The sequence below is a fragment of the Leuresthes tenuis genome, unplaced genomic scaffold (assembly GCF_036924035.1).
Source record: "Leuresthes tenuis unplaced genomic scaffold, fLeuTen1.0.hap1 SCAF_6, whole genome shotgun sequence".
Taxonomy (NCBI): domain Eukaryota; kingdom Metazoa; phylum Chordata; class Actinopteri; order Atheriniformes; family Atherinopsidae; genus Leuresthes; species Leuresthes tenuis.
Window position 1 is genome coordinate 35,818,171 of NW_027325360.1, and position 27,186 is coordinate 35,845,356.

The window sequence follows — 27,186 nt, forward strand, 5'->3', positions numbered from 1 at the left end:
GATATCAAAATTAAGGGTGAAGCTCGGTTTTTATTATAGAAATAAAGCTTGTATTTCTCTCAGAGCTCGTAAGTTTCTGATATCAGCCACTTTCTTGCCTGTACTCGACTATGGCAATGTTGTTTATATGTCAGCATCAACCAGCTGCCTTCTCTCCTTGACTCCAGTGCATCACTGTGCTCTGAGGTTCATCACTGGTTGTAGCTGCCTCACCCACCACTGTGATCATACACAAAAGCTAGCATGCCTTCCTTAGATACAAGAAGCTACACAAACTGGATGACTCTGGTGTATAAAGCTCTCCTTGGCCTATTTCCCACTTTTTTATGCACTTTTCTTCGGAGAACCCGAAAACCATTATGCAGTAGGTTCAAATGACATTCGGCATCTTTCGGCTCCTTGAGTCCGAACTGAATCAGGAAAAAAAGCATTCAGTTTCTCTGCCCCATCTTCTTGGAATGCCCTCCAATCAGAACTTAAAATTGCAGAACTTGTTCCTCTAGCATTCTGCTCTATTTTTAAAAAAAGACAATGGAAATCTTTTAAACAGTGCCTATGTTCTTAAATTGCTGCTGTATCTGTTTTTCTTATTTTCTTGCTTTTTAATATTTTAAATGTTGTTTTTTTTACTGTCTGTGTGTTATTGTTGTTTGTCTGTTTTGACCATTATAACGTGCATTGCTGCCTTTCCTATATATATATATATATATATATATATATATATCCAAAGTTTATGTCAGTTGGCACATTGGTAGGAGAGCTCTCAAAAGAGGCACACTCAAGAGAGGAGTAAAGCGTTTTCCTCCTGCCAGCAGCTGCTATACATTTGTGGTTCATAAGGAACCTCAGGATGTTTCACTTAAAGCTGACTATTTCAAAAATACACCTGTGATGAAATATACATGTGATGCAGTAAGACCACTGACAATAAATGTCCAGCAGCAGCAACTATTCTCATGAAAGGGTTCGTATGGAAACGTATGAAAAGCTATGTAGATTTTCGTGCATTATCCTACGAATATCCAATGACATGATGACCAGTGCGCATGCACAATCTCTGCTGTGAAAAATGGCTTCCATTCGTTTCAGCTATTGAACACACCCCTTTCCGTCGGCGAAACAGAGTGGCAGGAATCATGTCTAAATTAGCATTTTTATGTTTTCATAACAGCTTTTCTCACGACATGAACATAGATGCTAGAGTTATACTTTTTCAGTTGGAGAATGTTTTTTAAACCCTAATTTTGCAACCCTGACCCTAACCCGGAAGCACGATATAAAAACTACAATTTGTACTAAACTGCCGTACACAGTGGAGGGCAACGCCATATGTTTTGTAGTTCGAATGTGTTTCTTCTAATATGTGAAATTGTGGACAGGAAACTGTCAGACTTATTATAGGTTTTGGGGTTGGGAAGCACATCTGTTTGGTCAGATTTGATCTTGCTTATAGTTAAAGGGGTGAAATCACATTTTTTCTGGGTTTTGACCCTACTTAGTGGCGCCCCCTACAGGTGTCCTACAGGTGATGGTAGTATAGGTCAAGAGCTTTCAAAAACTGTTTACAACTGGTCTGTTTCCCATTTTGTTGCTGCTCTGTAAGCCTTCAAAGGTGTCTCAGGTTCAAGGATCAAAGGTCACCTTTGAGGGGCAGGAGCTGCCCACAATTTTCATACTTACATATATTACTCCCTTGGTCAAGACTTTTCCAATTCACTTTTGTCCTACACCAAAGTTTTTCATCTTGCTCCAAGGCAAAGACAAAGCAAGGCAAGTGTGATATTTGGAGAAGTTTCTCAATTGTCCGTGAATCTCTTTATTAATAGCCTATAAAATGACGTGTTTTCTCCTGTGGGACGGGAGAAGACACAAAATCAATGCATTTCTATTATTGTGCGGGCATAAATTCTCAAAGTTTTGCGGCTGCAGCCGCGAGTGTAACACACACGTTGCGGTGGTAATGGTCAGAAATTCAGCGGGAGCGGGGTGAAGAAAACAGTCCTGCACAGGGCTCTACTGTGGACTGAGAAACGAAGGAGGAAATGAATGATGTCTGATTTGTGATGTTCATTCATTTGTCATGAAATCATAATTAATTAGTGGTCTTCGGTTCTTGTAGATATGTATAGTGTTGTGTGTAAATAGTGTTATGGAAGTTTTCAATCGCTTCCTTCCCAATACCTCTGATGAGCAATGAAATAGAGAAACTTACTTTTTCTGCCGGCCGGCTAAGTTTTTATTCTTCGTTGCAAGGAAAAAGATCAGTCCACACCATTCAGCGGGAATGATATGAAAAGATACAGACAAAAGAAATACAGAGCATTTATACCTTTAGATGTGTAACAACATCTCCAGAGGGGGGCAGGATGCAGTCTTGATGATAATTAAGAAACAGGAGGTTAAAACAATTATCTTGTCTGAGAGTTAATTAAGAGGTAAATAGTTTAAAACAATTAGTGTGTCTGGGTGATACAAATGGTTAATGTGGATTGGAGAGTCTGTCAGTCCTGAGACATAAAATTTACCATCACACTAGATAAATGATAATGTGAATAGATACTTTTGAAAATTATATCAACATATTGATTTTGTGTTATACCATAAAATAATATTATAATAATAATAATAATAATAATAATAATAATAATAAGACACAATAAATGCACTATGTAACATTTTAGGGAACTTATTGTTACTTTTTTCTCACTTAATTGAGTTTTACATTCACTTGTCCTCTACCAGCTGTCACGTGACAGGGCTGAACGGATCGTTCTCGTTCGTTAATTTGTCACGTGACAGCTACTGAGTCAGTGTCTCCTTTAAACAACAATGGCAGGGAGGATACAGACAGAGTCACCTTATTGTGTATTTACTTTCCCAGGTTTTCACATGGCTTGAATTGTTTGTGGCATGTTGTGTATTGTATTTTGTTAGCTCAGCTGAAGCAAACTATGTTGCTCTCAGTGTTAAGTGTTTAGAACCGTGGCCGTTTTGTGCAACGCCCACAGTAGGGCTACAGCGCCACCTGCTGGAAAAATTAACGAAATGACTCAGTCAATCAGATTCAGTCAACAGAGTCGAACTTCCCAACACTAGTAGTTAGTGGCCACATGTGTTCAAAATATTGACATCTGCTTAATACACTGTCAGACGTTTAAATTTGGACCAGTTTAGACCCCGTTTTCCCCATAATTTACAGTGAGTTTCATATTATATTTTCGAATGACCTAATATGGCCAGTTATACCTACTGCATCCCTTTCCTCAGGCTGCCAGGATGGTCCTAGATGACCAAGACTTCAGTATATTGTAGTGCCAATACATATCTGGATATATAGTTTTAACTTTTGCTTTACAAATGTTGTTTGTTAGCGATGATGTGAAGATGATGAAGGGATTTCCGTACACTTAGTGTTTCTTAACATTTCAATCTTGCAGTAAATTCAGCCAGCCTGGGTCTCATTTTATTCGCTCCACCCTGTCCCAACTGTGTTAGTTTAGCTCAAAACAGAACTGCTAGAAGTGTTTGGTGTCTGTAGCTGTTTATTTGTGAGAGCACCTATTTAATGACCATTTTTGTTCTCTTTTATCCCTGACCATTTTTATCTGTTTGATTTATTTATCCATGTTTCCTTATTTATTATTGAAATTAACTGCACTGATCTCCAAACGGTGGATGTGTGAAACACAATTTAGTTTTTATGTCACACATCAGAATGATAAATGAAACCTATCTTTATTTTATTTGTTTATATATCAGCTCTCCGTGAATACATCCTCCTGTAAATATAATTATTCCGGCTCTCTCCATTCGCCTCGGCGCTCTGATTCGATGCAGAAGATGTCAGTGGGCATTGATCTTTCAGGGTGCGCTATTGTTCATCCAAAACAAACTTATTTCTCCGTTGCCTGCATGTATTTCCTTTATAGCGTGTTTCAGCAGTGAAGCCGGAACAAAAGCAAATGTACGACAAACAAACGAACAAACAAAAAAAAGTAGCCTATGGTGATTAAGGTGACGTTTACTAAAGCTAAAGTGATAGTAGCGTCCTTAGTAACTACCATAGCAATGTTGGAAACAAAAATAAATTTTACAGATTAATAACTAACAAACTAAAGCTTGCATACATTCCCTGAAGGAAGACTGTAAAAATAAAACGTACATTTTTTTGCTTTCACCGATGTATTATGTTGAAACTATTTTAAAATGTTTATTTTTCTCTGTGAATAGGCACGTCAGCCCTGACTTCAGGCTTTGCACAGGCGCACTGGTCGCTCTTGTTGATGGATATTCGTAGAATTATGCACGAAAATCTGTGCATAACTTAAGGTGACCTGTCCCTGGTCAAAGCTGTCCCCGAAAATGTCCCCGATTTTGACACTGAATGGGGGAAAATGCAAGCAGACTCAAAGTAACACCAGTTATTACGGTAGCCATTTAACGCATCACCAGAGATGTACAATAACAATCTAGAGGAGGCAAAAAGGATAGAAAAGGAGACCAGTGGCCGCGATAAATGGTATGTTGTGTATTAACTTATTTATTTTGTGTGAACTGGCAGTAGACTTGGCTGTGAGTGAGTGTGCGAGCGTGTGTGTGAAGTGATGTAACATATTTTTTTTTTTCCCCCCCTTGTCCTGTTCAGCATTATGGCAGCAGAATTGTAGTCTGAATACCTTTTATGCCAAACAGATTTGCTTTGCCAAGGGAAGTTTTATAAATGTAAAGCTCCCCTTGATGCCCATTTATTTATTTTTGTGTACAATATATAACATAGCTGAACCGGACCGGGAAAGAAGAAGAGGAAAGAAGAGGAAACAGAACAAAAATAGAAACAAAAACCAGACAACCAGCTGCTACACCTGTAGCTCTCCGCCGGAGAGGGCAGCCAGGGACTGGCTGCAATAGGCATCCCCGCTACCTGGGAGCCAACACAGGGCAGGACGGCCTGATGTCCACCAGGCTCTGGGCCTGCAGCGACCATATTCCGGGAGCTACTGTACCCCCAGAAGGTACCCATCCCGCCCCACCCCACTCCACTCAACCCAACCCCACCCCGGAGGACCTCTACAAACAAACAAACAAACAAACCACCCGGTCACACCAGTCCCAGCAGCCAGCAGCCACCACCCCAAGGCCCCTAAGGGACCCCGCCCCACACCGCAAGACAGTCCCACCCGCAAGCCCCCAAAACTGCCCTCCAAGCCCGACACACAGTCCCCCCCAGCAATGACCAACCCGGTCCCCACGACCCGAGAGACCACCAGACGCCCGAAGCCACACAGCCCCCCCCAGCACACACCCAACCGCCCAGAGCCACGGGACAGCAACCCACCACCACTACTATGTGATAAAGCTAATCAGAGGGGACCAGAGAGAATTAAATTCAGCCAATTGATGTTTTGAGGAGGCAGACATTGTTTCCATGCTAATATAGTCTAAAAGAACATTTCTAAACTGGTTAATACACAGATTGTTCTTCGCTTTCCAGTTCATGAGAATAGTTTTCTTTGCGATACATAACACTGTGAGAACCATGTGTGCTGAGTTAATTTCCATGTTGATGTTGTCTAAGTCACCCAGTATGCACAGTGTGGGGCATGCAGGGATGCTACACTTGAGCCAGAACAGGTGCACAGAACCACAAAGCGTGTGCATAATCATCAGGTGTGTTATCTGTGCAATGTGAGCAGATGTTTGAGTGTGTCAGACCCATCCTGAACATCCTTTGTCCTGTATAGTGTGTTCTATGAAGAATTTTGTATTGTATGAGCTGTGAATTAGGATTTCGAGTCATTCTTCATGTAACATTAAAGTAGGTATGATTGTTTTTCTGAATTGAAGACCTAACATAACATTATAAAAGTGGGTGAACGTTACATTATGACACTGTTTACATATCTGTCATTAGTGAATTATACATAAAATAATAGAGATACACAGGTGATGACATGTTTTTCTCATGTTCTCCTCTGCTCTTATTCTACCCAGGCTCCTGAAGTGGAATTTTTTTGATTGCCACTTTTTGTGTAAAAGCTGGTTAAGATACATGAAAAAGTACTTGTCCCCGTTTTTTTATTTCATAATGATGATATTTGATGATTTTTCACCACTGCAATGAAAATGTCCCCGATTTTCACTTCAGAAATCTGGTCACCTTAGCATAACTTTTCGTACGTTTTCATACGAACTGTGGGTGAGAGCAGCCTGACAGCAGAGACCCTACACAAAGGGCTTTGAAACAGCAGGTGTTGGTCAAGAAATGGTTCCAAACAGAAGATCTTCTTTACAGTTTCAGTATGTTTACACCCAACTGAATACAGTAACTTCTCACTGGACTGAAGCCCAGGGTGTAGAACACCTTCTGGACTGAATTAAATACAGAATAAAGAAAAAAACAGGACAGCTCTGGCATGTTACATATTAAGAGCATTCAGTAAATCCAACCTCAAATGAATAACAGAACATGACACGTTACACTTTGTCCTTATTTATTGGATAGAATGCAGAAGCAGTGAGTGAGAGACTGAGCTCCACCCAGGGTGCTGCTGATCAAACCACATGATTAAATGCATTTGAAATGTTAGATTCTTTTTTTACATGACTGTCTTTTTTCTCCTCAACACCATCCAGGATTTACCCTGATTAGTACCAGTTCACAGCTGCCGTTGTTTCATCTGTGATGGGGGGGCTAAATGTATGTTTCATTTTGGATGTAAAATAAAGTTCAGTTACAGGTACCACAGAGATTGAAGAAGCATATTCTTACACAGGGCCTTAGATGAGTTAGCCATTTCATTTGAAAGATTCTCCGTGGTACCACTGGGACTTTAAGTATCTGATAAGCCAAACAAGCAAACTCCAACTCAACTTCATGTCCCCAGGACTGAATATGGCTTCAATGTATGTGCTGACCGTTCAACCTAAGAAACACTGTACATTTCAGGTGGCACTGTAGCAACAAAGTCTTCTGGAATGGGGGTCATGTAGGTGATGTGAAGTATAAAATTTTGGATTTTCATGTCGGAATAATGATATACTGGTGACCAGTATATGCACGTTGCTCTTAGACCAGTGTCTGCTTGGACAGCTTCCCCGGGCTCTGCACAGGACGAGCAGCAACGCATGGACAATGCATAGATAGATGGGGTGTGGTAAGGGGTAAAAATGTGGAAATTAGTTATCAACGTCAGCGCAAAGAGGAAAGCTGCAGACTTTTGTATCTCCACACATTAGCTGCCTCCTAGATCTCAGAATAAATCAAGTGACACCACAAACATTATACTTTTACAGTTGGTTTTAGCCTCGTTCAGACTACAACATTTTCAGGGTTGTTGGAACATTGTATCTCTCACAGAAACATACTTGTTTCTTTGTGTTTAAGAGTTTTAAAGCTGTAGCATGTTCATACTACATGGCTGATATGTAGCAGGAGCTCACACACAACCAGACTGAACCCTAGATTCATTTGACCGATCTCTATCGAGCAGTTACAGCTGTCATGTACGTAGGTGTATCCACAATAATGCCACAGTATACACAACACAGAGCAGCTTGTTGTGACTCAGTCTGTTCTGTTCACCTGCTTGTTGAGAAGAAAGTGCGTTTCACCCCTCGAGTTATGTTGCACGCAGGAAACACCAGGGAAATACACTTCACCACATTCAGAGGAATTTCCTGGGTAGATGGTAGTCTCTTTACCAAGTGCTTTCATATTGTTTTACATTAGTTTGTTTTCCTTTTCCTGGTTTCCCCTGACCTCCAGTCACCTGATCCCATCTCTTGCACTCTGGTTTGGAATATCAAACGTGCCAGATATCCAGTCTGGGACTGGCAGGCATCTTTGGGCCTTGCAGATTTTTATCTTTGGAGATTTAACACACAGCAATGGATGGCTGCTGTCTGAACTGCCAGTTTGCCAAATATCTGTGGTTTTTGCCTGCAGGCTACATGATTTGTCTGAGAAATGAAAATCAGGCTCAAATTCTGTAATGTGAGCGAGGCCTTACATTTGGAGGATGATAACCATTTAAAGACATGCTGACATAATTGGTTAAGCTGCTACTTCCCTACAGGATAACTGCTCTCCACATGAGTTTGTAAGATGTACAACGCAGTTGGTTAGTGTACTCTCAGGAATGTCCTAATTTTATCTTCAGTAACCTTTGACACACAAACTGCTCCTGTAAAATAACAGATAAACCTATTAGAAAAGAAATAGGACCATAAATTGATGTCTTGATTTTTGTCCCACCTTTTTCTTTACCAACCATGTCATTCAAACTTCCATGGAAGCTGTCATTTTTAGCTAAATGGTACCCATGGATACCCATGGTATGAAGGGCCATGAAGGACTGACAAGAAACCTTATCAGAAAAAAAATAAATAAAAGAGGAATGAGAAGTGCTAAAAGAACAGGGCAGCCCATTTCAAGTCCAGGCAGAGATCAACTCCATTCAAGTCCTCATGTTGGGATTCTCACCCCACAGTACACAAATTACCATTTGAATCCCAGAACTGCTTGCTGTGCTTCACTTAGTGAAAGCAGCTACCACAGCCCACAACAGCTCATTGCTGTTGGTCTTCATACTTTCCCCCTCAGGCTCAAGTTCTAGAAGCTGTCGCACTCTCTTCATCGCCAGGTCATACTGGTCATCTAGCAGAGGGGCAAAGGCATTTTCGAGAACATCAGATGAATGGGCTAAGAAAATAAGTGCAAGCAACCGCTTGTCCATTCGATGAGGGTCATTCACCCACTTGTCTAGAACGGCCTCCTGAACCTTCTTGATGAGCCGTTGTTTGATGTTGTTGTTGGTGAGTGGATGTGTGGTCATATCAAAAAGCAAGAAGTTCTGTTTCTCGGTGGTGAGGACACCTTTTTCCACCAAGTTTTTGGCCAGTCGTTCACGGACATTCCTCAGTTGATAATGTAGCTTCAAGGGGTTCCATGTCTCCCCTGAATATTGGGCATATTTGTGGGGAGGGGGGAGAGAGACAGGACGGGAAAGTTAATGTTGACTAAGAACAGATGCAGATACTGTCATGCACACGTTTCTGTGTAGTACTGTAGCTCCTCATGGTGAGTTGATTGCTGCAACTTACTAAAATTTAGTAGACGCAGTGCTTTATCTTCAGTGGGTAAAAACCTGTGTGTGCATGCATATGTGTGGGAACAAACACCACAGTTTACTCACTCTTACAAACATTGCGAGAACCTATTTTTCAAATCAAATTTGGTATTGAGAATGTTGACTAGCACATTGCACTGGATCGTTACGTCCTTAATAAAAAGGGCACACATGACGTCATGATTTTTTCCCCCTCACAACTGATGTTACAGCCATCCTGAGAGTAAGATCACGTGTGGCTTAACTTCAGCAACCTGCCTTCCAGAAGTACAAAATACATTTGAAAAATGTGCATTTCAAATTTGAATAAATTCAATTTCTCAAAAAAAATCTCGACACAGTTCCTGACTGAATTTAAGTTCAGAGCTCCAGTTTGTTCTTGTAAATCATATTTCTCCAGTTTTAGCTTCTCTTCATTGGCTCCCTGTTAAATTCAGAATAGAATTTAAGATTCTTCTCCTCACATATAAAGCTCTTAATGACCGAGCTCCATCATATCTTAAAGGTCTCATTGTAAGATATTTTCCCAACAGAGCACTTTGCTCTCAGGCTGCAGGTTTACTTGTTGTTCGCAGAGTTTCTAAAAGCAGAATGGGAGGCAGAGCCTTCACTAATCAGGCCCCTTTCTGTGGAACCAGCTGCCAGTTTGGCTTCAGGAAGCAGACAGCCTCTCTACCTTTAAGATCAGGCTTAAAACTTAAAGCTTATAGCTTTATCAGAAAGCTTTATCAGGGTGGGATGGCCCAGACTGCTGGGGGAGCTCCCTGGCCTGGTGTTATGGTGCTTGTTGTCTCCTCTTTTCTGTTCTCTCAGCCCCCAGCTGGTCGAGGCAGATGGCCACCCTTCATGGTTCTCAAGGAGGTTTCTTCCAGTTTAAAGGGAGTTTTTTTTTTCTTCCCATCTCATGTACATTCAGGATGAAAGACTTAATTGAAGATAAGTTTTGAGGCAACCTGTTGAATTTATTAGCAAGGCTCCTTTTTAAAAAAATAAAAAATTGCTGTTCTATGAATTGGACTAATATACAGCTGGACTCATCACTGATACAAAAAAAGACACCGCACATCGCCCCTGTGCTTGATTCCCTTTGCTGGCTTCCTCTTAGATTTCGTATTGATTTCAAAATCTTACTGCTCACCTTGAAAGTCTTAAATGGCTTTGCCCCTGAAGACATCTGATGTATTGACCTGGAATGTACCCTCCCAACCACTCAGATCCATAGATGGTGCTCTTCTAGCTATCCCCAGATCAGTTTGTGAGCCCCCACCTTATGGAGCTCTGTTCCCACTGCACACAGGCATACAACTTCTCTTGACACCTTTAAATATCTCCTAAAAACTTTCCGTTTCCTGAGGGCCTTTGATACTTTCTGATTAATGTATTACATACTATATTGCTGCTAATCTGGCTGTCTGTCCCCTCTTTTCTTTTTAATTTTGCTGCTATGTTAAGCACTTTGTAACATTATTTAGAAAAGTCCTATATCAATAAAGTTTTTATCTATCTATTTATTTAACCCTATGGTTCCCAAACCAAAATGCAATGTACGCCTTGAGATCCTAATAATGAACACCACAAACAGGGACACAGTCATATGCCTTCTCCAAGTAAAAAAATAAATAAATAAAAGAGGACCCATCACCCTCTCAGTATCTCCATGAGGATAAATATCTGCTTCCAGTGTTTCTGTTTGTCAAACCTGGACAATTACCCCACTGCTCCTCTTGAATCCAAGGATCAACAATCGGACTGAGCCTCTTTTCCAATTCCTTTCCAAACTTTCCCAGAGAGGCTGAGTAGAGCAATTCCCCATTAGATGGAGCGCAGTCTCCGTTCCCACCTTTCAAAAATGAAGACCACCACCCTGGTCTGCCACTCCACAAGTGCTGACTTCCATGTACTGAAGAGGCATGTCAAGCAAGACCGCCTCGAAACATCCAGAGATTTCTGTATCTTAAGGAGATACTTGGGGCGCTTCAAATATACAGTCCAATTCCAGCCAATTCATTGTAATATAATCATCCATCCATTTTCTATACCGTCAATCCGTTAATCGGGTAGCGGGTGGGCTGGAGCCTAACCCAGCAGTCATAGGGCGAAAGGCGGGGTTGTAATATAATCATAATCCAACTAATTCGATTTCATATTGGTCCAATTCATACATCCAGAGCCAATTAAAAATAAATAAATTCCTAGCTAAGGAAACCAACAGATTGCACTGAAACTTCTCTTCAGTCCAATCCCATCCTGAGGGTGCATGAGGCGACTGTGAAGAGAAACGACTCCCTTTTAACAGGAAGAAACCTCCATCAGAACCAGAACCAGGAAGGGCGGCCATCTGCCTGAACCAGCTGGGGTTTGAGAAGACAGAAAAGAGGTGACAACAAACACCGTAACACCAGGCCATGGGTACCTGCTGAGAAAGAGAAACACAAGTTAATGACAACAATGATGTTATATGTACTGGAGCCCGACCGATTTATCGGCGGCAGATATCATCGGCTGATATTAGGTGTTTTCCAAACTATCGGTATCTCCATTTATAATGGCAGATAAATTAATATTTTAAAAAAACGGACGAAACACCCTTCAACCATGTTACGAGTGTTGCTGTTGCATAGTTTGTCCACCAGAGGACACAATGTTTCTGTTGGCAAGGAAGCCACAAACCCTACAAACAGCTGATCCAGCCAGAGTCAGGCAGAGCTAAGGGGTTATCATTGGTGAAGTGTGATCATGGTAAGTTGGCAACTGTCACGAGACATACATTGCTTGAACAACAATTAAAAGAACATCTCCATCAGTTCTCTAAACTCAAATAAGCATCACAGAATACATGACTACCATGTCCAATGTTGCTGCTGTTACTGTAAGCCCAGAGTGAAACTAATTTAGCTCATACATTGTTGTTAGTTGACTGACTATCGGTTTAACTCTTGACAAAGTGACTGAAGATGTATTTCTTTAATAGCGTGACAGTTATAGCAATGAGACATAGCATCTCTCCCCGGCCCGTTATTTGGAGAAACTATGTTTTACAATCATTTGCAGCAGCATGGATAACGTCATATCCATTGCTAAACCACAAAGCTAGCTAATGCCATGACTATCAGTGGAAGACCGCTAACATTAATGAGCTTGTGCATAAAAGATAGCTTTTATTTAACACGTGTGCAGGAGTTCAATTTTGGATGGGCCACTATTTAATAGTAAAAATAATACTTACTAACATACATAGAGTTGGAAATTATCCCTGCCCAACTTGTTTGTGTTTATATTACCTTCTGCTGTAGACTAACTTGGACAGCGCAGTGCGCCGCGCTCTCTCCCGTTAAAAGTGAATGTCACTCATCCAGCGGACCTCTTTCTCGCGCTCCACTGTCTCTCTCCTGTTACTATATTTGTTAAACCAAATCCACAAAAAGCCAAATCAAATCAGAAATGGGTAAACTACTTCTTTTTAACTCGCATACATATTTATTTTTAATAAAGTAGCCCAATGTGTCTGTCGAGCCATACTGTACTTACCTGTACGCTAACAATGGATGAGATCGCTCAACCATTTCCATTTACCGTAATTTTCGGACTATAAGCCGCGACTTTTTCCCCATTTTTCGACCCTGCGGCTTATATAACAGTGCGGCTTATCTATGGGTTTTTACAGCTAACGGCCACTAGGGGGATACCTAAATCTATGGATTTTACCATCCACCATGTTGACGTCACATTTGCTTCAACACACAAGTAGCCGCGCGCACGGGAACGCGGAGGTCCTCCGGAAGCAGACTTCTACCGGAGTGGTACGAGACAGAACGACAGCGAGAAAGACGGACATTGCGAGCGCAAGACAGTTTGTGAGACACCCTCATTATGGAAAACAAACGTAGAAATGCATATGATGCAGCTTTTAAGTTAAAGGCAGTCAATTTGGCAGTAAACGAAGGAAATAGAACCGCTGCACGTAACCTTGGAATCAACGAGTCAATGGTGAGACGTTGGAGACGCCAGCAGGAAGAATTGTCTCAATGCAAAAGCTTTCAGAGGTCACAAAAGCAAATGGCCCGAACTTGAAGACGTTCTCGAAGATTGGGTGAACACACAAAGAACAGACGGCCGAGGTGTTTCCACCGTGCAGATCCGACTGAAGGCCAAAGCAGTTGCCACCGAAATGAAAACTGAACATTTTAGAGGTGGACCATCCTGGTGTTTCCCATTTATGAAGCGAAAGGGACTGTCCATCAGGGCGCGGACGACTGTGTGCCAGCAACTCCCTCCCGACTACCAGGAAAATATAACAAACTTTGGCGAATTCACACAAAGAAAGATATACTCCATCGGACCGGACCAGATCATAAATATGGATGAAGTGCCATTAACATTTGACCTGCCTCTCACTAGGACTGTTAACAAGAAAGGTGAATCGTCCGTCACGTTGAGAACCACTGGACACGAGCGAACAAATTTCACTTGTGTTCTTGGCTGCACAGCATCTGGAGTGAAGCTTCCGCCAATGATGATTTTTAAGAGGACTACAATGCCAAAAGAAAAGATCCCAAACGGCATCTCCTTTAAAGTCAACAAGAAAGGGTGGATGATGGAAAGCGTAATGAAGGAGTGGCTGAATGAGTGCTACGTCAAACGCCCTGGAGGATACTTTCGGCAAAATAAAGCTTTGCTCGTTTTGGACAGTATGAGGGCGCATATAACAGATTCGGTTAAAGCAGCCATCAAGAGCACAAACTCTGTTCCAGCTTTGATTCCTGGGGGCACAACGAAGCATCTGCAGCCACTCGACATCAGTGTCAACCGTGCGTTCAAGGTGGCACTACGCGTTCAGTGGGAGGCGTGGATGATAAATCGTTCACCAAAACAGGTCGCATGAGAAAAGCCACCTTCGCACAAGTTTGCGAGTGGATCCTGATGGCGTGGAGGAGTGTAAAAAAATCCACAATCACCAACGGGTTCAGAAAGGCTGGACTGCTGCGTGATGGAGAGGAGGACGCCGCCACACCTGAGGCCTTTCAGAGGCTGTTCGATTCCGACAGTGACGAAGAGGAGTTCGTTGGTTTTGAGAGCGACATCGAAAGAGAGGGGAGAGTGGCTGACGAAGCCCTGAACCTATTTGTTTCCGACACTGAAGATGAGGAATTTTGTGGTTTTAGTACGGAGGAAGAAGACGAAGATGAGGATTAATGACTTGACTTTTCTGGTTACAGCCGTGTACTTCACCAAAGATGAAGAGGAGGGTTACGGTAATAACTTTTCTGGTAGGCTGATAACCGTATATTTTAAGCAGCCGTGTTACTGCAATTTAGACTTACTGTCGTGTTACAGGCACTTTATTTGTTGTTGTAGCTTTATATGTTCTGTAGCTTCTGTAGCTACTATTGCACTAAATGGTTGAAAACGTTATGCAAATATGCAACTTGTGTTGAAATGTTAATAAATAGGAGCTTCCCCAAACAGTTGCCTCTTTCCCAACAATCCCCGAACCATATGGTAATTAAACATAAAAAACCTGCGGCTTATAGTCAGGTGCGGCTTGTATATGTACAAATCATGCAATTTAGCTTCTGCGGCTTATATTCAGGTGCGGCTAATAGTCCGGAAAGTACGGTACTCGTCTTCTCTTCTGCCTGTAAGCTTGACTAAAATGCCAAACGTAAACAGTACAGACAGGATGCAAAAAGGCTTGCTGTGATTGATCCAGCGCCAATAATGAGAGACGACATACATGAATCACACAACATACGTTTAGTGTAAACAGGAAGTGAAGTACAGGCATGGTTACTGTGACAACCACAAACAATACTGGCAGAGACTTCACATAGACTCAGTACACTACCTCAAATACTGAATATAGTTTATATTTTGCTGTTGTTATTTATCAGAACTTTTATTTTGAGAACTGTTAGTGTTTTTGTTCAAAGGACTTTGAGTTTCATATCTTAAGTTTGTATTTTTATACATTTTATTCATCAGAACTTTAATATATTTTGATGTTCTTCTGTTGTGACAATGAAACAAGTTTATTTTTAAACTGCATTATCCTATTATTCTAGCAAAGACTCATAAATAACTACATATAACTAAGATTATGGGTATCTGTTTATGTTTTGTTTCTGGAATTTCGCTTTTAAAATATAAATATCGGCCAATATATTGGAATATCGGATTTTTGAAATCACCAAATATTTTTATTGGTATCGGCCTTAAAAATCCCATATCGGTCGGGCTCTAATATGTACGCAGAGAGTAAAGCGAGCACAGGGAGGAGATGCGCATCCTGGGAGCTCCCCCAGCAGTCTGGGCCTATAGCAGCATAACTATGGGATGTTTCGGGATCACCTGAGCCATCCCTAACTATAAGCTTTGTCAGAAAGGAAAGTTTCAGCCTGATCTTAAAGGTAGAGAGGCTGTCTGCTTCCTGAAGCCAAACTGGCAGCTGGTTCCACAGAGAGGGGCCTGAATCAATACGTCTCTTCAGCTTGAGGAACTGGTTTGGTGTGATGGAACGTGTGTTCGTTTTACCTGTAACTAGCATATGTTGCTGCCTGAGAATAAACTATAGGTCAGAGGTTTAAAAGCACACACATCAGCCAAGAAAAATCTCTGGGGCAGAGCTGGTCCACCTCTAAATGGTACATGCACCAGTTCAATTAAATAAATAAGTTAGTTGCACTGAACAGATTTTCAGTCTCACTCTGGTGCCCTGAAGTAACCAGATTTCGCTTGTAAATAAGATTGCCGTTTTTCTTTCCTCCATAACCCACCCACCTGAAACATGGCAGAAAATACTTCTTCAAGCTGTGTCCATTATAGCAAAAAAAAAAAAAAGCTAACAAACATGCAACCGAATAAAAATCCCACCAGTTAATGGTGTCATCCAAAAGTGGGAAGCAAATGGCTGCATCTATATTATCATTTCATTTATAAACGAGTCAATGTTTAAACATGTTAAACATAAACATGTTATTAGAAAGTAAAAATCTTCTTAAGAAAATGCAACAACCATTGTGAGTCTGTTGGACCATGAGATAGCTGAACCCACCACTCAGAAGCTCAATCCAGCTTTGCACAGTCTCTGGGGGTTGGGTGTCTTTGATGTGTTTTAAAGCTTCATCCAGGAGCACATCTCCCGTTGGAGCATCCGACTTACAAATCACCTGTGAATTTAATTCAAAAGTAAGACAGCCAGTTACAAGGTGTAGTTATCTGAAGCAACAGGTGCTAAATTATTCTGTTGTTAATTAAGGCTCGGCCCATTCACTTTCACACAGCTGTCTTATGGAAATGCACTAGTGGTAACCAATGCTTTTTGATTGCAGTATGATGCCACATGCTTATGACTCCCAAAGCTGATGCATATTTTAAAAATAACTTTTCTTATATTCATGTAGTTACAGCTTACTAAGAAAAATGTCTTCTACCTTTCTGGCTAGCAGACCTTTCCTCCTCATGCCACAAGCTTCAAGCTGGAGGCGTCCTCTCAGGGCTAATTCAATCAGCATGCATCCTCGCAGCCCCGAGGAAATGCAGTCGTTCCAGAACGAAGTGTAGCCCTGCAATGTGGAAATAAAAAAAAGAGGAAAATCGCAAGTAATTTTATCACTATATATATATATATATATTTTAGGGGTGTAACGATACACTCAACTCACGACAACAAGACAAGACTTTAAGAAAACTACAATGACAAAATATATGACAGTTATCAGGCCCCTCTCTTAATAAGCAGCCAGTAAATGTCCAGTAAACAGACACCCTTTCCAATTTTAAGATCAGGCTTAAAATTTTCCTTTCTGATACAGCTTATAGTTAGGGATGGCTCAGGTAATCCTGAAACATCCCATAGTTAAGCTGCTACAGGCTTAGACTGCTGGGGGACCTCATCTGTCACACCTTTCCTCACTTTGCTCTCTTTTTCCCCCTGTTTAATTTCTCAAATGATATTATGTACATTATTATGGTTATTAACTTGTGTTTCCCTGTTCCAACAGGTATCCTTTGAATGGTGTTATGGTGTTTTTTCCCCCCTCGTTTCCCTAATTTCTGTCCTCTCAAACCCCAGCTGGTCGAGGCGGATGGCCACCCTTCCTGGTTCTGGTTCTGCCAGAGGTTTCTTCCCGAGTCTGGTTCTGCCAGAGGTTTCTTCCTGGTTCTGGTTCTGCCAGAGGTTTCTTCCTGGTTCTGGTTCTGCCAGAGGTTTCTTCCTGTTAAAGGGAGTCGTTCCTTTCCACAGTCGCCTCAGGCTCAGGACGGGAGATTGGACTGAAGACATGTTTCGGTGCGATCTGTTGGTTTCCTTAGCTAGGATATTATTTTTGAATTGGCTCTATATGAATTAATTGGATTATTTTGACATTAATTCATTGGATTATGATTACAATGAATTGAACTCCAATTGGACTATATTATTTAAGTGCCTTGAGATGACATTTGTTGTAATTTGGTGCTATATAGATAAAACTGAATTGAATTTAATTGATTGAACCAACAGACTTTTATTTAACCGAGTTGCACATGCATTTTGAAATGTTTTATTATAACTCTTTACACGCATGATGTAGGCATGAGCTTTTAATAAACTTCTTTCTTCCACAAATTTAAACTACATTGCTGCAGTGTACGGCATTATTTTCATACATTGCTTGCATATTATCCATGTCTTATCAGTCACTCCACCATTTATCATTCCTGCCGGGTGCCCAAAATGCTGCCAAACAAACGATTTGAAAGTGGCGGGGCATCTTCAATGGTAATACCGGTATTTTCCGACGTCATTCTGCCTGCTTGCTGCGTCTCCTCCTCTTCTTCTTTTCCTTCTTGAGGTTCTGGCAGGCTAGACGTAGTAAAGGCGTATTACACGGCCCATGTCTGGGTGGCTGGGGCCTGGCGGGGTCGGTGGGCTGTTGCCCCTGGCTCTCTGAGGGCCTCTGCCCTATGCTTATGGGGGCTCTGGCCGGGGGCTTCCTCTGCAGTCTTCTGGGTGGATGCCTGGTTGTCCCTGTGGTGGGCTTCCTGTGTTCTGTGCTCCGTTGGGGTTGCTGGTGGCCTGGGTCTTGTGGCCCTCTCTGCCTGCTTCTGATTGCTTGGGGGGGGGCTGTGGATTGTGGCCCTGTACACTTATACAGTCATAACTAAGCACGGTTATCATGTAGGTCCTGTGCCATGGGTGTTGCCTGTTCTCTGTCTCTCTGTCTCACTGTCGCACACACACACACACACACACACACACACACACACACACACACACACACACACACACACACACACACACACACACACACACACACACACACACACACACACACACACACACACACACACACACACACACACACACACACACACACACACACACACACACACACACACACACACACACACACACACACACACACACACACACATTCATTAGTCCAGTAGCATGGTCGCTAAGCAGTTGATGTATTATCATGTCGTCTCAGGTCATCTATATCCACAGCTGTGTTGTATGCGATTACCGCTTCTTGTGCTTGTTTCTGTTTGTTTGTGTGTTTGTTTTTTCTCTTCTTGTCTGCTTTCAGGTGCTCCTGGTGGCTCTAAGGCTGGATTCCCCTCAGAGGCCATGGATTGTTGTCTGTTTTGTTTTTTACAGGTGTAGCAGCTGGTTTTCTGGTTTTTGTTTCTATTTTTGTTCTGTTTCTTCTTCTTTCCTCTTCTTCTTTCCTTGTCCCCCGGTCCGGTTCAGTTCAGTTCATGTCATATATTGTCAACAGAAATAAATAAATGGGCATCAAGGGGAGCTTTACATTTATAAAACTTCCCTTGGCAAAGCAAATCTGTTTGGCATCAAAGGTATTCAGACCACAATTCTGCTGCCATAATGCTGAACAGGACAAGGGGAAACAAAAAAAAAAAAAAAAGGCGTATTACTGCCCCCACAGGTCACAAATAGAAGTTTGGATAGCTCACAAATCTCGCGAGGTTGACTACATGCTGCTACGGTTGACAACTTGACAACACCACCAACAACAAAACTAGCATTTGAGAAAGACACAGGGCTGTACGTTAACTTTTTCAGCACATAGCACTAGTGCTACAGAGGCTGATAGCTTTTTAGCACAGGACCAGAGTTGTAGCACACCCTAAAAATGCCTGTCACCTCTACAGCTTTGTCACATCAAACTTTAGCCAGGCCAAGCCCTGGAGTTTCATGCCTCAGACTGGCCCACGTTAGAACATGAGCTATTATTAAAATAATGTAATTATAACCTTTCATTTTATATGAAAAACAAATTTTGATATTTTCAATGGCAAACTATGCTGGTTTATTTCATATTACTTTCATCCTATTCCGTTTCAATTTTGGGTTTTTGTGTTTACTATCTTACTTTTAATGATAAAGTATAACGGGTCACTACTATCGTTTGGGCATAGAAAGTGGTTATATTGTAACCAATGCCTGCTTGTTCACACACGAAGTCCCCTCATCACTCCTGGCTCTGCTGCTGACACTAAATCACATTTTAAAAATGATCATAATTCTCCCCTTTTTACAAAGCCTTCTGATCAATTCAGGTGAGTTTCATTAATGTAGTGCTGAATCATCTAGCATCTCTGGGCACTTTTTTTCTTTACAGCATTCTCACAATAATATTCACTCAATGAGTAATCCTGTCCACTCTGGACTTGTGGGCGCATGGCTGGTGCTGTATCTTCTGACTCTGAGGGGCTATAAGACAATGTTTCCCAGTTATGTGGCATCACATCATACTATTATTTAAATTATATAATGTTAAGTTACATGCCACACAATTCATTGGCTTGATAATTAATTAACTTGAACAGTGGTTTGCAGGCAGAGTTTACCATATTGCCTTACCCGTTTCATCGTCCTCTCATTTAACGTTACAAACTGCAAGCTCGTTTTAGTGAAAAAGTTGCAAATATTTGCATATTTAGCTGCGTCTGTTTCGAGAGCTTTCCTCTTTTTAATTCCAGCCTTCTGTGCTTTCTACTTTCCATTTTTCAAACACCACTGACTGAGTGCACTGACGTATTGCGTCAGCAAAAAAACAAACAAACAAAGGTGGCCCAGGGACAGCGGTAGCAGCATGTAGTCAACCCACTGCCATGACTGAACACCGGCCCTTGTGGCCCCAACATCAGACGGGAATTTGTCCCGGTCCTCCCGATTAGCCACTCCAGCCCTGAGCCAGGCGAACTCCTGCTCCCACTAGGTGGTGTAGCTATACATTTTAGCTTTCACTTTTGTCATTGGCGCGTTTTCGGTCGGTGTTGGTGGATCCTCGTTAACTTAATTTACGCTATTGTCTGTGTTGTCCGGGGTGTCTTTCATTCGTTTCGTGTTTATCAATGCGAACAGGTTGAATAAAATCTCTTCGTGTGTTGGTTCGTGGGAGTAACGTTAGCCACTGTGTATCTGTGCCAACCCAGCCGCATGGGACAGAGCACGAAGCTGCGACCGCGAGGAATTGGTGTTCAATACACAATACATAACGTTAATCACTGACCACAGTTGACTACAACTACCAGGAAGAATAATCGTGTTATCATCATAGACATACAGAAGGATTTTTTAAAAAATTATTTTCATTTTATTTATTTATTTTAAAAATCAAGATTTGAAAAAAGATTTTTTTTGTGTGGCTAAATCTGCCCATAGCACCCATGCTACAGGGCAGATCAATTCTTAGCACAGGCATGTTTTGATGTAGCACGTACAGCCCTGAGACAGTGAACCAAGAGCAAGATGAAGCTACGTCCCTCTACATTTGTGATGAGCATGGTTACATGCTGCCATTCCGACATCTCGCCATTCCGACATTGGTCTCCAATTGTCGGAATGGCGACACTTATTTTTTTATCAAACGTCCCGTCATTCCGACACTTTTTTCCTCCTATGGTCGGAATGTTTTTTTTTTTTTTTTTTTTTAAACATACCGCCATTCCGACAGTTCCTTTTAATAGCCTATGTTTTACCCAAAACATTTTGCACTAATGATATGCAGGCGCAAATACGCCCTAAAGTTTGGCGCACAAACTCTGCACATGCAGAGGCCACAGCCTCGCAAACAAACTTTAATAATCTATTATCAAAATCCCCTGAATTTCAAATATAAAAATACAGATATTAATGTAACTCTGGCGAGACTGAAACTGATTAAGCAGAAATACAGTGCCGGTGAGCTGTCAGCAGCCAGCTGGAGCGGAGCTCTCCACAGAGCCCATGCGTCGACAGATATCACGGCTACTGTACAGGACACAATTGCGAGCACTCTGCCTTGCCAATAGAAGAGGAGAGAAATGACAGCATAGAACGTGTAAAACACAACAAAATGCAGTAAAAACGTTTATTCATGTTATTCACGTGATTTATGAGTACTCGCTCCAATTATGGGAAGCGCGGATGGGCTTTGCGCATTTGGCACAAACACACAGCTTTATACAGCCTGTTGATATCTTAAGGACCTAACTGGTTACACCTGGGAGTAAATGTCATGTAGAGATTGTTTTTACATGGCATTACAGCTGAACATATAGCTTTCATCCACAAACCAACGTGGAAGAGCCCGAAGACGCATGTGCCAGACGCACAGAGGCATGCGTAAAACCAATTTTGACCACTTCATGCTGTTTATTTGCTTTCTTTTAGTTAACTTTCGTTTCTTTTGGATTCTTGTGCGTGTTATGGAGCCGTTTCGGTCCATGTTTGTAAGCCTTTTTTTCCTGGTTTAAATTTTCGGAAGTTGAAACAAGTGGCATTTGAGTGTGTGATTGAAAACCACCAAGATCTGCTTCTCCTCCTCCAGTTGCCGAGACTTTGTGTTTTTAATAACGCTTACCTGTAAACATGTGTTAAACATATAAATTGCATGAACAGAAAGAAGGGGCTCACCTGTTGAGTAACGCACATTTCCTTATACTGAAAGCCTTGTCGGAATGGTGGGACGTTTGCATGTCGGAATGGTGGGATTTCGGAATGGGTGTTGCCACCCGATGAACGTGGTTATGGAACAAACGCGATGCACAACGGCGCATTCTCCATCGCGTTGTTTATTTCTTTCCAACTACGGCGACAACAACAGTAATAACGTCTTCTTCGGCTTCCGGGTGACGATTGCAAGAAAAAATCTCGAGTATGCGCTGAACGCTCGATCCGATCCACTGTCGTCTACATGCATGTTCAGTGGGCATTTGGATTAAGTTATCCCGGGGTCTTAATTCGATTGCAAGTAACGCAATCCGATTCGATTTCTTGTCAGATTAAGGTGTCTGCATGAACTGAATAACTCAATCTTATTGCAATTTAGCCATTAATCCGATCACTGGATACTGGGTGAGTCTCACGGGAAGATCCACTGCTTCCACCCCTATGGTTTCCTTCCGCCGCAACCTCTGCAACCTGTCGCCCACCCGCTTCTCCTCCGTTGTTGCCTCTGCTCTTCCAACCTCCAGCACATTCTCATCCCTTGAGGTTAATGATGCCACGGAGTCCCTCTGCTTTACACTGAGCTCTTGTCTGGATAGTCTGTGTCTTCTATCCACCAAACCCGCTTGATCCTCCCAGTCCCACCCTTGGCTCAATGATACCCTCTGGTCGCTGTGCACCAACCTCAGGGCTGCAGAAAGGAAATGGCACAAATCAAAAGATCCTGCAGATCTAACTAAATTCCAGGCACTACTGTCATCATTCAAAGGCTTCTACATTGACAAGATTCACAGTACTTGCAACCCTAGAAGGTTTGTCAGAATATGTGTAAACCTTTCATGAATACAATAGAATAGAAAATATTTCATTCATCTTCCGTGTGGGAAATTCAAATAGTCATGTAGCTCAGTTAAAATGTTTACAATGGTTGTATATCAGAACAAAAATAACAATAAATGAGTAAGTTGAATGATGCAACTTCATCAAATTGTGCATTTTCACAAAACGTATTCCTGGTAAATTTGATGTTTCATCATGAAACAGGAAGTCGATGTAGCGAAATGCTTCCTTAATGCCCTCTACAATGTTAAAAAAAAATTTGGTGCCGACCCCTAATTTAACTCACAGGTATGACAACTGGCGCATAGATGTAACATGCTAAGATGTACAAAAAAAGCCTTTCAGACCCCTTGGCTCCATCACACAAGAACTCTGATTTTAGGTGCAACTCTGGCCTTTTTTAGGCCTAAAATTTGAACCAACTCCGCCTGCAGATTTTAATACACTGCCTGGCCAAAAAAATTAAATAAAATTAAAAAAAAAAATTTAAAATCGCCACCTGGATTTAATTTAGCAAATAGGCAAGAGCCTCCTATTGCACAATTACTGCATGGGCAATTATCTTTCAATGAGTAGATTCTCATTTCTTAAACAACCATGCCGTGGTCATGGAAAAGATGTTAGTCTGTTTGAGAAGGGTCAAATCATTGGCATGCATCAAGCAGAGAAAACATCTAAGGAGATTGCAGAAACTACTGAAATGGAGTTAATAACTGTCCAACGCATTATTAAAAACTGGAAGGATAGAGGAGAACCATCATCTTAAAGGGAGAAATATTGTCGGAAAAAACATCCTCACTGATCGTGCTCACTTAAACGTTTGGTGAAATCAATTCGCCGAAAAACAACAGTATAGCTCAGGGCTATGTTTAATAGCGAAAGTAAGACTATTTCCACAATTTCCTTCGAACAATGCGAAAGGAACTCAAGGGATTGGGACTGAACAGCTGTGTTGCCCTAAGAAAACCACTAATCAGTGAAGCTAATCGGAAAAAAAGGCTTCAATTTGCTAGGGAGCATAAAGATTGGACAAAGGTCATGTGGTCTGATGAGTCCAGATTTACTCTGTTCCAGAGCGATGGGTGCATCAGGGTAAGAAGAGAGATGGATGAAATGCTGCATCCATCATGTCTAGTGCCTACTGTACAAGCCTGTGGGGGCAGTGCTATGATCTGGGGTTGCTGCCGTTGGTCAGGTCGAGGTTCAGAAACGTTATGAGCCCAAAGAATGAGGTCAGCTGACAATCTGAATATACTGAATGACCAGATTATTCCATCAATGGATTTTTTTTTATTCCTTGATGGCACGGGCATATTCCAAGATGACAATGCCTGGATCCCATGGATGTGCTGGAGAAGGCTTTGTACAGTGATCCAACTCTCCCATCATCAATACAAGATCTTGGTGAAAAATTAATGCAACACTGGATGGAAATAAATCTTGTGACTAGGGCTGTAGCGATACACTAATCTCACGATACAATACAATACACGGCATTCAGCCAACGATTCCATACGATTTAATACACTTACATCATTTTCTGAAAGATTTTAAAGGGACAGTGTGATTTGACATGAATTGTGGCTGATTAGACTGGTGGTCCAGTCACCGCCAGACAAACGGAAACAAACGTGTCTTCAGCGTTGCAGACTTTTTATCTTGTGAATATTACATCATCAACCTGCTTGTTTTACTTGCTAAATACCATATACACAAATCCAAATTCTCCAATCACAAAAGATCTTTTTTTAATTTTCGAGAAGGAGCTCAAACAATCCATTACAAAAATCCTACACTCAGTAAGAAAAGCCACCAAACCACTGAGCTATGCACTTTATAAAACATTTTAATGAACTAATTTATCACTGTTTTGTATAATGTGTTGTATAATGTATAATTGTATAATAACATTTCCATGTCTGAGAACTCATCAGGTTAAAAAAACAAAACAAAAACAGTGTTTTAACATTTTACAGTGACTTTCTTGTGAGACCATTAATCTTGTGTCATCACAGCCTGCACAGTCCAGAGCTAATTTAGCTTCAGAAAAAATGTTCAGAAACCAAATGGCAAACAGACTACATTTGTGTAGTGCTTTTCCAGTCTTACAAAACACTTTTTTCCCCAGCTTTCCTACGCCGGCAGAGACTGGAAGGAATGATGAGAAGCCCCGGTATTTCTCCTGTCACAGTGTAGTTCTTTGTTACAGCAGTTTGTTCCCCCAAAATCTCTTTTAAAGAGCTTATTTCGTAGAGTTTTACTCTATGAAATACTATAGATAATGACCCCTGCCAGCATACAGGTCAGCAGGAAGGACAAACTCAGCAGCACACACACACACTCTCACCTGCTGATGTTCAGGGTATTTTACAAGGGGGGGCTGGGTGGAAAATCTCCACAAGATGTCTGGAGAAAATGTTGTGGACATTTGCATTCTCTCATGCTAAGGCAAATGAATATCTTCAGAACATTTCAGGACTTCAGTGGAGGTGTGAAAGCATTACTGTTACATATCTCAGCTGTGAATAGGGCTTAAAGTTCGGCCTATTGGGTTTGCTGTCATAAAATGACGACACCGACCAACCAGCATCTGATTATTCATTCAAATATCAATTGTTTAAGTTAGAGAGCGGTATATAACTGAAGAGGTGCCTCTCAGTCCATCACTGCTTGTGTAAAGACTAACCTAAAAGTAGTAAACCGTTCAGTGTTATTCCAGCCGGCAGCTCATTATAACCGCCCTGTGCATTTTACCGAACACACAGTCGTTCCTGTGTATCTTGCTAACCATGTAATCTTATCTATTGGCACAACCATCACAAGAAAGGCAGTGCAAAGCAGTGTAATAAGAGCGTGCCCGATTTCCACGCCTTCGCTGCTGATTCCATGTCAAAGGTCGTCTCTTGAAATCAAATAGTTGTTTGTTTGTTTTTTTTACCAAAACACATTAGCCAGCTCAAACTGGTACATGAGGCCCGTTATTGTTGTTAGCTTTAAAGCTAGTAAGTATGCTAACGTTACCTTATACTGTGTGACCGGTGGGATCTGGCTGTTGTTCGCGTTAGCTCGGATAACATTCTATCTTCAAGCGTAAACGTTTAACCTGTTTTATAGCGTAAAAAAACAAGGTTTATTTGCCATTACCTCGCGGTCCTTCAGTCCTAACAACAACACTTCTTCCATTAAGGTGAGACGTGTTTCTTTGGAGTCGCCCTTATCGTCATCTTCCTGCTCGTCTCCCCGCCTGGGCTCATGGTCCTCCTGACCGAGCGAACGTTCTTTGTCGGCAGCATTGCGCGAGGCTTCGGTTCGCCTTTGTACGAGGCCCGAACTTCTCTGTGTCAAGGAAGTCATGTCTATTGGAGAATTGACTAACAATGGAGACAAACACACGCCACGGACTGCTCTGCCCTGGATGTTATACTCGGTTACTTGTCAACCATATGGGACTCGCGTCGACTGTTTTCAAATCGACTACTACGGCCTGAGAAGCCTGTCCATCTGGAATAGTGCTCAACTTCCTTCACATCGATCGCAGATGTGTTATGTCTATCTAATATGGCGCCTGATTGTAAATGTGGTTCCAAACTTATCCAGTAGGTTGAGACCGAGATGAACCAGTTACTACTTGGCTTAATTTAAATTGGATTAAATGCCACATCAGGCATTTACGTCAACTCTCCCACTGTTATGTTGAAACAGCTGCGTTGCAGTGACTTTTACAACTTTACACAGTACTACAAAAATAAAAATTTTCTCGGTAATTTATTCTAATATAATTTTAGTTATAAATTATTTGTGCAGTCTTCAACAAATACTAGAATAGAACTAATAAAAATATATTATAAATGTTAGACTTATTGTGGATAATAAAAATGTATTTTTTTTAGTAAAAGGAAACAGTTCAGCATCTAAAATCAGCATCTGAAATCAACAACTTGCACACTGGACATGATACCATCCGACTTTTTAAAAACAGTTTTTACCTCAGTAGAAAGTGATCTCCCACAAATAGTTAACAGCTCAATGGCAACAGGCATTTTTCCCAGGTCACTAAAGACAGCTGCCATTAAGCCACTCCTAAAGAAGAGAGCTCCAGACGCCTCTGCGATGAACAACTACAGACCTGTCTCTAACCTCTCTTTTATAAGCAAGATTATTGAGAAAGTTGTATTTAACCAGCTCAACGACTTTCTGAATGAAAGTTGAAGTCTTGATAACTTTCAATCAGGCTTCCGACATCATCACAGCACTGAAACAGCTCTGGTCAAAGTGTTAAAC

General features: G+C 41.5%; 1 protein-coding gene across 1 annotated transcript; it reads right to left on the reverse strand.

Annotated features, from left to right (window-relative positions):
- Positions 1-6,469: 6,469 nt before the first annotated feature.
- On the reverse strand, positions 6,470-26,459 carry golph3a (golgi phosphoprotein 3a). The gene is made up of 4 exons (XM_072388606.1): positions 26,050-26,459; positions 16,559-16,690; positions 16,180-16,294; positions 6,470-8,956 (listed from the first exon to the last, which is right to left on the reverse strand). Exons 1-4 carry the CDS (start codon positions 26,257-26,259, stop codon positions 8,532-8,534), a joined length of 882 nt encoding a protein of 293 aa, XP_072244707.1. The 5' UTR covers positions 26,260-26,459; the 3' UTR covers positions 6,470-8,531.
- Between the last annotated feature and the right edge of the window lie 727 nt (positions 26,460-27,186).

Bases quoted from the DNA above. Each gene is read 5' to 3' on its own strand.
- golph3a (XM_072388606.1), bottom strand. From the start codon at position 26,259: ATGACTTCCTTGACACAGAGAAGTTCGGGCCTCGTACAAAGGCGAACC. The intron at 16,691-26,049 runs GTAATGGCAAAT...TCCACATTGCAG, and splicing joins TAGGACTGAAGGACCGCGAG to GGCTACACTTCGTTCTGGAA. The intron at 8,957-16,179 runs GTGGGTTCAGCT...CCCAATATTCAG, and splicing joins CTGGATTGAGCTTCTGAGTG to GGGAGACATGGAACCCCTTG.